The sequence below is a fragment of the Manduca sexta genome, chromosome 7, assembly GCF_014839805.1.
Source record: "Manduca sexta isolate Smith_Timp_Sample1 chromosome 7, JHU_Msex_v1.0, whole genome shotgun sequence".
Taxonomy (NCBI): domain Eukaryota; kingdom Metazoa; phylum Arthropoda; class Insecta; order Lepidoptera; family Sphingidae; genus Manduca; species Manduca sexta.
In genome coordinates this window covers 9,618,951-9,635,965 of record NC_051121.1, presented here as the reverse complement: position 1 = coordinate 9,635,965, position 17,015 = coordinate 9,618,951, and the positions used below count along the sequence as shown (strand labels likewise).

At 35.9% G+C, this 17,015-nt stretch overlaps 1 protein-coding gene across 2 annotated transcripts in view; it reads right to left on the bottom strand.

Moving 5' to 3' along the window:
• LOC115442973 (transcription factor Sox-5) overlaps positions 1-17,015 on the bottom strand; it is a 182,585-nt gene that overhangs the window by 58,767 nt on the left and 106,803 nt on the right. For both annotated transcript variants that reach the window (XM_030168325.2, XM_030168261.2), the window contains exon 3: positions 5,663-5,807. In XM_030168325.2, coding sequence (XP_030024185.1) covers positions 5,663-5,807 — 145 coding nt within the window. The remainder of the gene's footprint in view (positions 1-5,662; positions 5,808-17,015) is intronic.

Here is a 17,015-nt window from a genome sequence, read left to right as displayed (position 1 = left end):
CCCCCGCCTGATTGTCAATTAGCGACATCAAACGGGCTTTTTGCGAATTAACCGTTTCGTTTGTGTTCATTTTTTGTCCGGTCGCCGTGGCGCGCGGACCCGTGAGTTTTTCCGTGTTCACGTTTCATTTTCATATTTCCGTTTGTCTGGCGCGTTGGATGGGGGACGGTTACAATATAGCATTTGTGTTTATGTTTCACGTATTGAATCGAATGACCTGAACGAGGGGTTATTTTGTTTTGAGTTAGGTTTGATGCGGGACTTTGAACTTTGATATCATTAATGAAGTGATGCCTAAGGGGAGAGGTATTTTTGTGGAATTTTATCCAATGGTAAAGGATGTTGTTTGCACTTACCTACATGGTAGATATAGATCTAAATAAGTTAAACCAACTAAACCAAATTGTAAATATATAGTTGTATTTTCCATAATATTTTATAAAAATGTTACGTGTACGCCACGTGTTCTCAGAAACAGCTCTGTTATAGTGACCAACCGCATTTCCTGTAAAACTAGTGAAATTTTGGGTAAACCAAACAAATCTACCAATTCGAAAATCAATTTTTGGCCGTTATTGAAATGTCCTCATAGACAAACATACCTTTGACGAAGTCTGGATACGCAATATGCACACACGAACGCCATAAGTATATTACGAATGAATTCCACATTCAAACATAGAACACAAAACACTGGCAACATTGCCGCAAAAACAAAACGCATATCGCACAAAACAAAAAAAGAAAAAATCGAACCAGCCAGTATCGAACGCGCCTATTCGGAGTGCATCCGGCACCGAGTCAACAAAGGGATGTTCTGTTTGAAAAAAGCGCGCGAACGCGAACGTGGCCCGCCATTAGCCGTTCGCATTTGCGTCTATACACGGCCCTCTTCAATCTATACCGTCAACAACGTAGGGTTGACTATCTGGTGCAATTATTTATTTATTCGTTAGATTCTAATTTCAATATAGGTATTATACCTCATTGTTTGTTTTTATTTAATAAATACACTTGCGTTGACCAAAATTCGTGTCTGGTAAGACAATGTTCTTCCCTTTTTGCTTACGTAACGCACATGTGATTATGACCTTATGTCAGTCATAAATAGTTTCCAAATTTTCTAATTCACGTGCTTATAAGAATTCATTGCTGGTGTATAATTTTAGACATAAATTTTCCAAACTAAATGCACACTTTCTAAACTTTAAATGTATCAAACATAAGGTATTTTTACACAAACTAATGATTCAAATTTGACTGCAATACATAAAATGTTTATTTTTGAACCTTATTGAGCTTCTCTACTAATCTATTTGAACTTTAATTATGCCAAAACTTACACACTTTTGTACACGCAATATTGCGGCGTATAATGTACAAAGTTTTTTCTTCACATATTAATATATAGACTTATTAACAATAATATTTATTATCTTTAATTACATTTCAAAACTAAATTTAAATAAAAATCAACATCAAACCAAACAATAATCGAACCCAGAGCCAGCCCTAACCAGAGGGCATGTGATCGAGTGTTGTTCGAGTTTTTATCGCTGATTCATTAGTATGAGAGATTCTTTGTGCAGGCCGAGCTGGCGCCCCGAGCAGCCGTGATACACCCGACACGAAAATCAACTATGAAAGGAATCGCGACTTTATTGTTCTCGTTGATACTCAGTAATTAGTCGAATGTTTCGTATGATTTAATTCAAAGTGGATGAGTGATGTTGACGTAGAAATGAAACTGTATTGCGGATGTTTTCGCGGCTTTTATATTATGATTTTCTCCTGACGTTACGAAGACCGCAGCTTTCATGGTCACAGTGGTGGCTGACGTGTTGGTTGTCTAAAAAGTCAAAGTATGCAAAATCTAATTTCTTGTTGTTAACGGTCTGATCTATTGAAAATGAGCTCATAGTGTTTTGAAGACACTGACCCACTCAACTCGGACGAACAAGTCTTCGAAACGTAGGAAAATTATAATACAAAAACCGTGAAAAAACGGAAAATAGTTTTATTTTAATGTCTAACATTCGCGTGCATATAAGAAATCATTATGAATTTGACGTACATATTTTTAGTGTGAAAGAAAATCTGTAAAACACAAGGTATACATTTGTATATTTCTGCATTAGGCTTTGGTTTATAGAAGTTATTGTCATTATCTCAAGTATAATAGTACATTTTCGTATTCATTCAAAGGAGTGGATGATATAACAGCCATTAATTGTCTACAAATAGATAACAGATAGAAAAGTATTCCAAAAATATATTTGTTTTAGACTGTATAAACATACAAAATTAAAAACTTCAAAAACAACCCTAAAATTTATCTATTAATGGATTAAAATATATTAAAAAAAAAAAAACATCAGTCGATACAAAGTACGAAACCCGACAGACAATGAGATTCGAAGAGGCAAACTCAATTGCTGAAGGGTAACACAATCGAAGCCGGAATTTTAAAGAATCTTCTCGAAGTATTCCCAATACGGAGAAGGTTAATTTGGTACAGTATTTATTTACTGTTTTATAAATCGATCATAGAACGTACTAAAGTTAAGAATGTGAAAGTATGTGAAGGTGGAATGCATGATAGACCACGTCTAAAATCGTATTATAGTGCATTCGTTTTGATTTATCCTAAGGGTTCCTTACCAGTGACACGCAAGCATAAGATTGATGTTAATAAATAATAATAAAGGAAAATAACTGTTGATACGCATAACTATGAGCATTCAATTTGAAGACCATTTACTGGTGGTAGGTCTCTCATATGTGAGAGTCTGCCTGGGTACCACCGCAATGTCTATTTCTGCCGCCAGGAGGATGTTGTTTCTACTGTTTATGGGCGATCGTATCGCTTACCATCAGGCGAACGGCAAGCTCGTCTCGTCAGTCAAAGTAATAAAAAAGAAAAGGATCCATAATACTTGGTAAACAATATACCGATAATCCACGCGTTTCCTCAATTATAAATGTTTGCAATTGTAATATAGTTGTATAATAAATTAAGACGAGTCACACCATTGCGGTCGTGTTTGTCGGATCGTTAACTACGCATCTTTATTGCCTATTTAGAAAAATACGTTGACTATGTCGCAACATCTAATCAAATGGAAAATATTATGACAAGACAACGTCTTAAACTTTGTAGACATAACAAATGAAATGCTAATTAACGCGAAGTTTTGGCACTTCTCACTGGAAAATAAAATGTCTTATTTAACTCATCAAGGCTGCTTAATTTTAAAAAGTTTTATCCGTGTAATAAAATGCTATGGCGTTTCCATTGGCCGAGTGATGTTTATCCGCAATTAGTACTGCCTACCTAGATGCTGACATTTTGAAGATAGGCGGAACTGTTCTTAATGTACTTAATGTTATGGTTCAATATTGTACAGATTTGCTGTTAGGATATATTTTGTATCCGCCCGGATAGCTACCACCGTACACAAGGTGTTAAAACCCGCCATAGTGGCCCACGTAAGTGTCGCGTTTCGGGATCAGCCTGTGTATACCAAGTTCCAACAGGCCGGCATAATCGTGTCGACTGCCGAGGGTAATCATCTCTCGTCAATCGACATTCTATTGGATCCCACTCGACTTACCATCAGATGCAGAGGAGTCACTTTACTTTGCTCACATAAAAAAAGATTTGATACAGAAATTGATTACGAAAATATAATTCTAGCACATGTATTTTTAAAACGTAATTTTATAATTCCTAATGCATTTAATGATGACTAATTCAACACCTAAAATGATAATAATGAAATACTAAAACCTTATTTATCAACAACCGAAAACAAAATGGGCCAAACGAAATAACTCCGAATAAGGATGATGGCATTTCATCCCTTTGAATTCGTGACCTGGCATGCAAAGTCTGGACACCGGGATAAAAGGTAACGGGATAAAAGCTATCGGGAACAAAGTGTACTACGCTCTAATTGGGTGGCTCTGAAAGACATTCGGCCCACATGGGTACAAAAGGCAACTTAAAACGTGTTTGTGATTCTTAAACTGAATTGAGTAAGCGTTGGCATCTTTCTATATTGGTAACTCTTCATTTTTCGATTTAAGGTTATTTGAATCTATATATATAACAATGAATCCCTATTTCCCTTTGTCACGCCATCACGTGTGAATGGCTGGACCGATGTGTTTGTTATTGTTAGGAGAAGGTTCTTATGAAAGAAAAAAATCAAAAAATTGCGCGAAAATTTGAAAATTTAAGAAAACTTAACGACAATATTAATTTTACATAACTGTCAGTGGTTTGAAATAACTATCAGCGATTGACAGTTATTTCAAACCACGGGATATGACACAGGATAATACGGGACAACGTCTGTCGGGTCAGCTAGTAATAGAATAATAATGCCTTAATTATAATTTAGCAAGAAGTGACTTTAGTTTGTTTTTAATTTATTGGTAGATTTTTAAAGACAAACAACAATTACAATTTCAGTATTCCAAAACATGAATATACGTTTACTAAATTGACATTAATGTGTCAATAGAACTTCAAGCTAGTAACTGGCAAGAGCTAGCGTAGAATAGACAGTAGGAGTACTCTCGTTTTGGAGGCCTAGACTCACTTTGGTCGTTGAATCAACGGAGTAAGTAAGTGTCAATACAGGCCTCTTTTTTGTACTATTAATGATAAGCATGGGTCTTTTCCTTCGTCCTTCATAGCTTAGTACGAACTTCTCAAAAAACTTAAAAACAAACGCCCGTATTCATAAACGTTATTTATCTAAGGACGGAGCATTGCTGTGATAACAAATCTGTTTCTCAGCTTTGTTTATCTAACAGCCAATTAGATTAAAGCTGTATCTCAATATTAGCCAATCACAGAGGCCCTATGTCTACGCACTGCAAAGGCCATACCGTCAGCACTGAGAATCAGACTTGTTATCACTTATCACAGCAAAGCTCCGTCCTTAGATAAATAACGTTTATGAATAACGGGGTTAATCTATATTTCACCTGCTATGAATCCCTTAAAGAATATAGTGATCATAGAAACAGAATAACCAAGATAATCCATAACGAATGTCGGCCGATGTTAATCCAGCAGTCCTGGTACAGATACTTGGCAAACACACAAATAGGTCATCTACATACATTATTTTTATCAAAAATATGAAATCTGATACATAATGTTGCTGATTTGTTTCTATAGTTAGTTCGAGTTGAAATGTTGCGATATTGAACTTTATTAAATGTGCAATTTGGAAAACGGCAAATCTCATAAATATAAAATATCTAGAAATGTATAATAATAACAAAGAACAATAACACTTCTGTCACCCAAATTGTAACGAAAAATAAATATTTTTTTAAAATACTTTAGAAAATAATAAGGTTTTTCCATTTCCTGCACTTTTTTAATCTTCAGACATGTGCTCTTTCCAAAATAGCTTTTCTATTGAGTATTGATTTTTGTACAGCTCCGTCTGAAGGCACTTTAGTTTAACACCTACGTAAACGTCATACCTACTATGACGATACTTTGTTTTATCAAGATTTAATTACCCAAAAAATAGATCGCGAAAAATTATTTGATAGATTATTCTAGATCAATTGGGACTACCTAAATTATTTATATTTCCATAATTTTCTTTAGTCGAACTATTTTAAAATAACTTACCTTCGGATGCTCTTGCTGCGCTAACAGCTGCTCCCTGACCATCTGCAACTGCAGTATCAGCTCGGAGACCTGCCTCTCTTTCTCCAACACGCTCTCTCCCGCCAGCGCGCGCAGGGCCGCTGCATCGAGGACTCCTCTGCCGTCACTGTAAAAAAAACCCTTGTTATTACATCATAAAATAATATGTAGAGTAAATCATTATTCATCATTCAGCCGGGAATCGTCCACTGCTGGACATAGACCTCCCCCATTGAGCGCCATAAGAACCGGTTCTGGGCCGCCCTCATTCATCGGAGTCCGGACCCTCACCAAGTCGCCCGTCTATCATTATCGTCTTCTGTTTAAATAAATCGGTCAAATAAAAAGTCGACTTCATTAGTAGCATTATGTTAAAGTAAATCTTGAAGTTAATTTGAATATTCATCATCATCATCAGCAGCAGGATGTCCACTGCTAAACCTAAGCCTCGCCTAAAGATTTCCAGAGTGATCTTTTAGAAGGGATCCCTATCCAGTGACTTCCTGCGATTTCAAAATTCATGTGGTGAATTCTCAAGTAGGTTTTTTTATGATGTCTTCCTTCACCGTCAGAGAAAATATTGTTAAACATTAAGTACGTAACTTCAAAAAGTCAGAGACTTGTCTATTATTTATTTCGTACAAGTTTTGAACAAAAATCATTAGGATCCTTTAGATATTAATCCCAAACTTTAAATCAATCTGAATTCACTAGTATTAGTATCGGCATATGATTCTAAGTTGTTTGACCACAATCGACTACCATTAAGCCACAGACAAATTCAAAAATCTTTGATAACGCGTAAAACTTTCCTAATTTAAAACTAGGAATATTTCGTACCCGGAACCGTTTTTAATATAAATAGTCACATATAATATTCTTTGACAATCCTACGCTTATTTTTTACATAAAGTTCACATAAAACTATAATAGAGTGTAAATTGCGTAAACAATACTCTTTGAAGAACCTTGTTGTAAAAAATTTAAAAACAATGTATGATGTTTTAAATAGTGTTAAAAATGAAGTCTAGGCATCTGGATCTTAAATCCAGCTCAAGTTTATATTATCTGAATAATTAAAGAACTGGTACATAGTGTATTTCTGTCTAGATTAGATGCGTGTTAGATGTTTCGACTGAAAATCTTGATTGAAATTCAGACAGATTTATAGGGTTTTCTAGTAAATACTTTTTTTGGGCCTTATCAATGTTCTTATTAACACAATTGGGCCATTGCCCATGACGTTTAGCAATGTCGGTTTGTGGCTTATAGCTCTTTGTTTACACGGTGCCGCCCCACGCGTTTCATGTCAGCTAGGCTCTAAGGATCAACGTCACAGACCCTTGATTAAGTAAATATAACTGAAGACTACTTCACAATATCTTAAAGTTAATGTAATCCGTCAGCTGATCGTATACTTCAGCTTGCTTATAACTAAATGGTAATCGAATAACTGATTTCTAAACACACTCACGTCTTTTATCCTTAAAGGTGTAGGCAGAAGTGCAACACGCACTTTCCGTGATGTGTATTCCGTCCCATGACGTGATAGAGGGCGAGCCGATCTCCTTATCGGGCATAAACTCAAAATTCCAAGGTGATATTGAGTTAAAATCCCAATATCACTGACCGACTCGGTGGTCGAACCCGAGACCTCAGTACTGCAGTCATACTGTTTACAACTACGCCACCGAGGCAGTCAATAACTGATCATTATTGAAAGTGATCTTTATGTTTGATTATATATGTATTATATTTGACGAGCACCACTTACTGAGTAGTGAGGTAGGTAGTCAAACTAATATTTTATGTATTAATTTTACTGTTTCATATTTTATTAAAACGGTAAATTATAGATTCCAACGCCATTTGTAGAATAAAGGAATTAATTAAACGTAAAAAGGTGCTAATTTATAGTAAATTTTATGCATACTAGCCAATTAATAGTATGCAGTATAATATGCATATTATAATTTTGCGCGCATCTTGCTCACCATAATCGTAATCGAAATTTGACTTAATTATACTACATATTTTTTGGTGTAACATTTAACGCTTACGGAAACTTTAATTATTAATTTTCATAATTCATACGTCGTTGCAAACAAGATGTCCAAAATGGGATACTTTACATAATTCCTTGCATTTTTTCGTATTTCACTTAACAAAAATTAGCATGAAACATAGAAATATGTGTAACAGCAATACCAGCTCCACCTGGTGAATAATTCATGACAACAACAGTGGATGGGTCCCAGAGTATGATATCAACAAACAAAGATCGTACGGGATGCTGCAACTTTAGCGTAGCGCTTCTGGTGAGTACTACGAGATTACGACCGAAACTCGATTTATTATTAAATCCATTTTTATCAAATCAAATGCAAAAGATTCTTTATTTGACGATAGAACCTAGAAAACTAAGGAATCATTTGAAATTCTCTATAGGAATTTTGAGGGTGTGTTAAGTCTACCAATCCGCACTAGACCAGCGTGGTGGACTAAGGCCTAATCCCACTCAGTAGTAGATAAGGCACGTGCCTGCCAGTTGACAGTAAAGGCTGATGATTACTAAATAGAATCTAGAACCTGACAGTTTGCTTACAAATATGTTGAAATAAGGGAAGCTATTCAAATGTTACTCTTATTTTTATGAAGTATTAGCCAGATAGTAATTTATAGTTCCTTTGGTTAAGGATCTAAGATAATCTGCGGATTCAATTGGCGATATCTTCGAGCAGACAAACGCTATACTGGAAGTCAATCAGGTGTCATATACTTTGAAAGCTCATTAGTGTAGTGATATACATCGACTCTTGACCTAACTATCTAGTCTGGGTTTGATTATCAGAAAACTGAATCAATTGTTTTTCTAAATATAATTTGAACATAAGTCACCTTATTAGTTGAGTGATATATAGGCTATCTAACCATCTCTTTGGGTTTGATTCTAAGATTCCTAATTGTTTTTCAAAATCTAATGCTCGATTGGATTGATTCCTACCATAGAACAAACATTTCCAATATTTACCCAGTATGCGTGAGGATAACCCACTCCCCTTATTCCACACAAAATTCCGCACTCGTAGTAGGAACCACATCGGCATCACAAACAAATGCAGCCGAGTACGGAGCTGAATTATTAATGTAGCGGTCCCTGCCTTCTCTTTCAAGACTTTATGACGTAAGATCTTGCATCTACGCTAGATACGTTGTAATTATGCACATACATTCGAACCACAATGTAAGTAATTATGAATTACCAGTTTTTGCTCGCTCTGGACAAATCTGTACTCATTTTGTTTTAGCCTGTGTGTTTTGTATACGTTTTAAGACAGATCAGATCCAGTTGTGGTTTAGATGTGTTGGTACAATGGGATTTTATTTTTAGGAATGTTGTGTGAAGAGTATTTTTTATGTTATACGCCGGTCTATAACCTAAGCTAGACTATACCTATAAAGGACAAGTAAATATTACACTACACATCATTCCTTATTAAAGCTTGTAAGGCGATTTAATACATGTTAAATTGTCAAAAACGTTCCTAAATAAACGATAAACAGAAAGTTTTATAATTGATATTTGAACATTGCCAAGGCTCGAAGTTTCATAATACCTAATAATTAGACAAAATATCGTGACAAACAAACGCAAATTAATTCTATTTGTGTCATTTTTTTTGCGGGATTGGTCGTTAATTCTGCGTAGAGGAAGTATTACTAAATTATTAATCGATCTTATCTATTTTTTCTGATGCTAAAGAGACGACAATTCGTATTTCCCACTGAGGCGTGAGAATATTGTTTGGGATGTAATTAAATCAATTATCTAGAGCAAATAAAATTCATAGTATAATAGATCTAAAGTACGATAACTTAAAGTTGCGTTTAGATTATTTGTGTTATTAGAAATTTCGGTGGCGAATATTTTTTTTATAATCGATTCAGGCGATTTAGTTTTCCGGTTGACAGTGAACGGTTACCTTTGCTATTCGTCATCGGCGAAGATAGGATCACAGCAAAGCAACTGCCTTGCTTTAAGGGAAGTTCTTAGTACACCTCGTTGAAGAGGGATAGAATAATGCTCAGAAAATATCGTCGCTAGAAACTAATTTCTTGTAAACACGAGCATGGAGACAAAACTCCGACAGATTTTTTAAGTCCAAAAATTTGTTGGAATTTTATTTAGGATGTTAAGACGTTTCACTGATTTAATATTCGCTTATACTTTTCTTCCTTATCGTATGTTTTCTAGCCATTCTAATTTCTAGCAATCATGTAAACAGTGTGTTTGCTATGAAAAACAACGTATATGTGTTTCAAATGGATCCATCTAGCATCTTCACTTTCTACCCCACAAAATTACGACACTACTCGATCGTAATGTCACTTGCCAAACGAGATACGAACGAACAAAAAATATATCAAAAAGGAAAAGCCAAAGCCCTGATTTACTAATTGCAAAAAAAGTAGAGCACATGCAATTGTTTGGTACATGTCAGTCAATTTCACAAGGCTCATTATATTGTCGGCACAAAAGATCGGACCGCTTTCACGACGAAAGGTCCGCGAACAAGTTCCATGGAAATATAAATTAATTGGACGTAATTAAAGGTATTTTTACAATTTTTAGGGATATGCAATTTGTGAACCTTTAGGTGTCCTGGTAACTAGAGTTAGGTGTTTAAATAGGAATAGGAATACCATGTCCGCCCCGTGACCATGAAGGCTGCAAAGTCTTCGAAACCTCGGGAAAGAAGTAAAATATTAAAACCGCGATAAAATCCGTAAAATAGTTTAATTTAAATGTATAACATTCGCGTAAACATAGATTTAGGTGTCTTGAAGATCTTATATAACCTACAAAAGTTTGTGACAATGTTTGGATGTTTGTTAGAAGTAAACGCAGGAATAGGTTAACGAATGTTGATGAAATTTGGCACCCGGGTCGATTATGTCCTGGATTAACTCATAGTTACTTTTTATAGCGGTAATTTGCGTCCGTTGCAAAATTAAAGAATTTTTAATTAATTTTCTTCCATAGATGGCGCTGGTGTCATGCAAATGACACTATGAATGCTACAGCGTTTTAGGGACTTTCGCAACAAAAAAAACCTTTTTTCACGAGCGAAGCCGCGTGCAAACACCTAGTTTCTAATGTTTATTTTTTTATTTTTATGGCTTTGAATAATATATTTTGGGATACTCGATGAGACAAGGAACAAAAATAAAAAAAAACATGAATTAGCTTTAAACTGTTTAAAAAAAATTATATTTGCCTTATATAAAACATTCTTATAGACTAATATTTGTTTCGAATGACTTACTTGACGACATTAAGTCTAGCATTATGAATTCAGATGCCATATTATCACGCAGATCTCGCTACTCTCTGGTGTTTGATTTACTATTTTTTTATGTAAAAATTGATCAATATTATGCGCTCTAGCATTAATTTTAGATATTATTCTAACCGTTTGGGTTCCCCGAGATTTCAACTCCATATATAATTTTGGACTAGCTTCTGACAAACCTTAAATTTTTTTAGTAATTGGTTTCAAACAGACCAATATTCCGAACTAATACAAACATAACATAAAATATCTACTATTTTACTCTGACTCAGTCCTTGTCACGGATCCCTCAAACCATAACCATAATCGAACCCGACCATTTTTTACCCTACAATATTAATGAAATATTAACATTAATGCGCAAGTTTTTTGTTACCGAGAACCGAGTTCTGTAGCAAAATTACGAAACATATTGTTACAATTTGTTCCTCTGATTTAAGAAAACTGGTTAGCCTTTGCTTTCACATTTTCTCCCAGACGATAAGTGGCGTTCTAGACAGAATTTAAAACAGTTGTCATGAATCATAAGTTTGTTGAAAAAAGCGGCGATAGCCTAGTTGGGTGTGGAACGGACTGCCGAGATGAATGTCCGCAGGTTCAAATCCCAAGGGCACACACCGCTGACTTTTCTAAAATCATGTGTGTATTCGTTGTGAATTTATCGTTCGCTTTAACGGTGAAGGAAACATCGTGAGGAAACCTGCACATCTGAGAAGTTCTCTATAGGAATTTCGAAGGAGTGTGAAGTCTACCAATCCGCACTAAGCCAGCGTGGTGGACTAAGCCCTAATCCCTCTCAGTAGAAGAGGAGGCTCATGCGCAGCAGTGGGCAAGTATATAATAATATCAGCCCTGTACTGATATTATTATTATTATAAGTTTGTTGGGTGGTATGTCTTTATGCGAATAGTTAATTGTGCAAATGTTATTACAATCCATAACAAGTGCTATGCGAGTGCTAGAATAATTAGTAATTGCAGACAGCTTCGGTAGCATTGTTGTATTACTGCAGTGCTAAAGTCTCGGGTACGATACCAAGGTCGGTCATTAATATTGGGATTTCATATTCAGTATCAGATCAGAGGCTGGAATTTGTGCCTGATAAAACGCTAAGCTCGCCCGCAATACACACGGCTGGATTAGGTTCCTTCTCCCCCCACACTACCTTCCCCAGATATCCCCTCTTAACTTTCCTCCAGGGTCCTGCAGTCATTAAGCCAAGGGATAGCAGTATATCATTCGCATATTTCCCCCGGAGTAGAATGCAGGGTCCGATACGCAAAAAAATCTAAAACTTTAATAGCTGTCTTTAGTCTTAACAAAGTATACCTGCTTCAGTGTTTCAAAGTTGAGATAAAGGATGTTTATGACACTATCATAAAACGGCGGTGTCTTGCATCTCCTAATAAATGGTGATAACATTAAATTTGCGAAAGCGATGCTGAGGTTAGTTGTTGTTCGATAATTGATTACTTTACATACATTAGTTACTGACGTCATAACATCTTTATGGTTTAATTATAATCGTGAATTAGCTGTAGGTGATTCCCTGTCTTACTTATAAAAATTCGCTAAGCTTAGTTAAAACACAAATTTACTCGCTCAGCTGTAAGTCAAAACCCGCCATCTTGCCTCTTAATAAGGTTTAAACTAGGAAATCGGTGATGTATTTGACAGCTATTTAAGCAATTCTTAATCACCTCTTAACGCTAAAAGAAGTTAATAAGCAAGACTGTCTTTTTTTAAGGAAAAAATAGATACTTTTGAACAGAAGAAAAAGTAGAAATCTTACTTCTTATAAATGCGATGCGATTATAAAAATGTTTGGTAGAAGTAAACGAAGAAACCGTTAAAGGCTCAAATTTGGCGCAACAATAGATTATAACCTAGATCAGAATACTACTTTTTATCTCAGTAATTTGCTGCAATAAGAAATGTAAAACTTTTTTTGGTAGCAATACTTAATCGGTCTAAACGAGACTTTAAGGTGACGAGCGCCAATCCACCCATTACTTACTTTGTTATTCAAAAGCTGAACAAATTCAAAATATAAAACTATTGTGCTCGTATCAACAATCAGTTTTTCCCCTAAAATAAACTTCACAGTGAAGTTAGAAGCGATTTGAAGTTTTGACTGCTCAACAAATTATGGTTTGAACATAGTTGCTTAACGGCTACCTCGTCAATGTACAATTTTAATTTTAAATTTCCCTTCGCACCTGCATTCTCAACACGATTGTAAGATTTACGACGGCAGGATAAAGTCGGGACGATCGTCACGCGATCTCTCGCGTTATATTTTCCTGCTCAATGGGGCCGCCAGTTAAGATTTTGCTGTTTGCATGATATGACATAACTGATATTTGCGTTTTATTCTGAGAAAGTATTTTTAGGAGGTTGATTGTGGTATAGTATACTGTGGTTTATTCTTTTAAATGATGGTTTTTTATCAGGCACGGTAAGGTGAATCCACAGCACCTGATGGAAAGTGGCGTCTAGTAGAATGTTTGAAGAGAGATGATTACCCCTCAGCAGTCGATACAATTATGCCGGCCTTTTGGGACTGGATATACACAGACTGATTTCGAAACGCGACACACGTTTAAACTAATTTGCGGTAGTCAACTGCTTAGTTCTACCCCATAGATAATGTCTTGCATCAATAATTTTTATGTAGGCCGGAAGATCGTCTACCTATAATGGCTAGACTTGTGAGGAATAACAAGAAGGATTATACGGCAATTCTGAGTGATTGAATTTGCTAAACGTAAGTGAAAATCTTCTATCTTCTTCTAAAGAATCCATTCTATATTCATTCCTTCCTTAAAGGTCCATAACATCATAAAAACTGTAAACGATAACACAGAAAACTAGCCTTTAATAACAGTTGTAATTAAAATTTCCCAAAATATCCAATACGGTGTTACCAAACTCAATAAAAACGTAAAACAATACATTAACCCGTAACGTGGTTAGAGAGGGGACCCAAACTTAACTAGGGTGAACTAATAGAGGAATCGAGTGGCGATCAATGTTCTTTTTTAAACAAACTCCATTATACCGATTTGGTGCACGCCAATTTACGTTTTTGCGTAGTTTGGGGATTAAAAAAACGTGGCCAGTTATTTGAGTTTAGTGTTTATTAGGATAGTATGAGGGTTGAAAGTAAGATGTAGATTTTGATTAGTGATAAGACTGATGATATTTCGCTGTTTGCAAGTATTGTTGTAAGCGGCGATAGCCTAGTTGGGAGTGGAACGGACTGCCGAGACGAATGTCCGCAGGTTCAAATCCCAACGGCACACACCTCTAATTTTTTTTAAATTTATGTGTGTATTCTTTGTGAATTACCGCTTACCTTAACGGTGAAAGAAAAAATCGCGAGGAAACCTGCATACCTGAGAAGTTCTCTATAGGAATTTTGAAGGTAGGTGAAGTCTACCAATCTGCACTGGTGGTGGTGAACTAAGGCCTAATCCATCTCAATAGTAGAGGAGGCCCGTGCCCAACTGCAGAACAGTATATAGGGCTGATATTATAAGTATTGTTGTATTGCATTTTAAAGAGTATAAACTTATATATAATACTTAAAGTCATACGGAGACAAACGCAGTATCATAATAAAAAGCTTACGAACAAGCCTCAGTCCCAGATGGCGACATTACACGTGTCTATAATAGATTCGTTTATGCTAATCTGAGAAATGACCGGAGTGTATTCGACTTTTTGAGTATGTATAATCAGTTATTGGATATTAAGTCGAAAAAAAAACAGACACGCTAATGATAAACATTTAATATATATGTGGGAACATGTCGGAGAACCAAGCTGACGTTCGCTTCGGCAACCGGATTTTTATTTCTTTTCTATTATTTTATTGTAACCAAGTGGCAGGTCGTTATCCTGATTTCGATGTTGTGGTTTTACTGTTAGTTTGAAGGCCAACGTGAGTATGACAAACAAGAGATATTTTTTTTAATTTAAAATTATTGCTGCGATCTTTCGAGATTAGTGGCATCCTAGGCTTCAATTCCCGGACACCAATAAGTTTTGAAATGGGAAAAATCACCTTAATGTTTTGCATTGGCGAAAGAGAACGACTCAACAAATAGGAGATATGAATGAATGCGGTCCAATCGTTGTAATGATATTAGATTCTTCATAAATTCTGTATAGAAGGAAGTCGACAGGAATCAGGTTTTATACTGGTGGTAGGTCTCTCATATGTGAGAGTCCGCCTGGGTAAGTACCACCGCAATGTCTACTGCTGCCGTCAAGCAGCAGTGTATAGTCACTGTGTGTTCCGGTTTGAAGGACATTGTAGCCACTGAACTACTGGACATAATAAGACATCGCATGTCTTAGGATGGCGAGCGCAGTGGAATATCAAACAATACTTTGTAATTCGTGGCGTTTCTACTGTATATGGGCGGTCGTATCGCTTACCATCAGGCGAACGACAAGCTCGTCTCGTCATTCAAATAAATTAAAAAAGAACTCGTCGCTACTGGTGTTTTGATTTATAGTTGATATTGGTATATTCCCGTGCTCTTTTACATCACAGCTTATTACAAGATATTAGAAGCACCTCCATTTTAGCCAATATTTTTTATAAAATAATCGGCTGTCGACATCCTTCCGTTGTTATTCCTCAGGGAAGCTGTTTGCAAACTGTTAAAAAACAAAAGGCGACACGTCTATCTTTGAAGGGTTGCGTCGGCAGCAGGGGTGATGTCATTAAAATGGATGCCGGGGGTCCTGTGCACTGAATTTTGACATTATACAGGATGTCAATAAAGGGTAACATTTTTATGTTTTTGAATTAGGTGTGATATTTTTTGTATTTCATTATATTAGCCCTGTATTATATACTGTCTCATTGCTGGACACTGGCTTTCTCTACTACTGAGAGGGATTAGGCCTTATTCCACGTTGGCGTAGTGCGGATTGGAGGATTCCACTCACCCTCAAAATTCCTGTAGAGAACTTCTCAGGTACGCAGTTATCCTCACGATATTTTCCTTCACCGTTAATTAATATTATTTCAACTTAATTTCCGCATGTTAGGTTCATTCAATGCCAGATCAAAGACCTCATGCCTTATGTTTTCCTTCACCGTTAAAGCAAGCGATAATTCACTAAGAATCACACATATTTGTTTTCGGCATTCGTTTCGGCAGTCTGTTCCACAACCAACTAGGCTATCACGCTGGTGTATTTAATTGGTTTTATATAACTCATAGATGAGATAATTAGTAAACGATTGAACCTAAAACAGTAGCAGTACCAAATAGTCAGAATGTCAAGTTGAACGGCAATGGCTGTTGTCGTTAGAAGTCTCGAAATGTCCAGCAATTATTCTGGTTATAACATCGTTCAACAGTTACAGAATACAGATGGATGTTACTTATTACCAGCTTCATTATATAAATTATATAAGACAAAGTTCAGCATTTATTACGAACTTAACTTAAGATTTGTATTTTTTTTTTTATCTGGGCCCTTAATGATTCTATATCAGATAGTAAGCGGAGTGGAGTCCAGATAGAGTATCGACTGACTTTATTGATAAAGGGATCGTCGACATAATTATGCCGACCTGTTCTATCTAGACCATTGTCAACAACACAAGCATTTCATAAACCTGCCCTGAAAATACCTCCTTCAGAAATTATATTCGGCCTATCCGTTACATTAACACAGCATTACTTGCCATACATGTCAACATGATTGATTTCTTAAATTATACCTTACCATATCGTCAAAGTAAACCGTTCATTACAAAGTCCAAACACAAAACTTAACAGTCTGAGTAATACTTAACACGAAACATTAAACGCTCCAGTTCTCGATGGTAATTACACGAAAGACTTTCATTCCAGCGAATTAATTTCAAAATCAAAAGTTCCAATTTCGCATTGCCAATCACGGTAAACAAACTCGCAACAGCCTGTATCAGAGTTCGAAAGACTTTTAAAAGA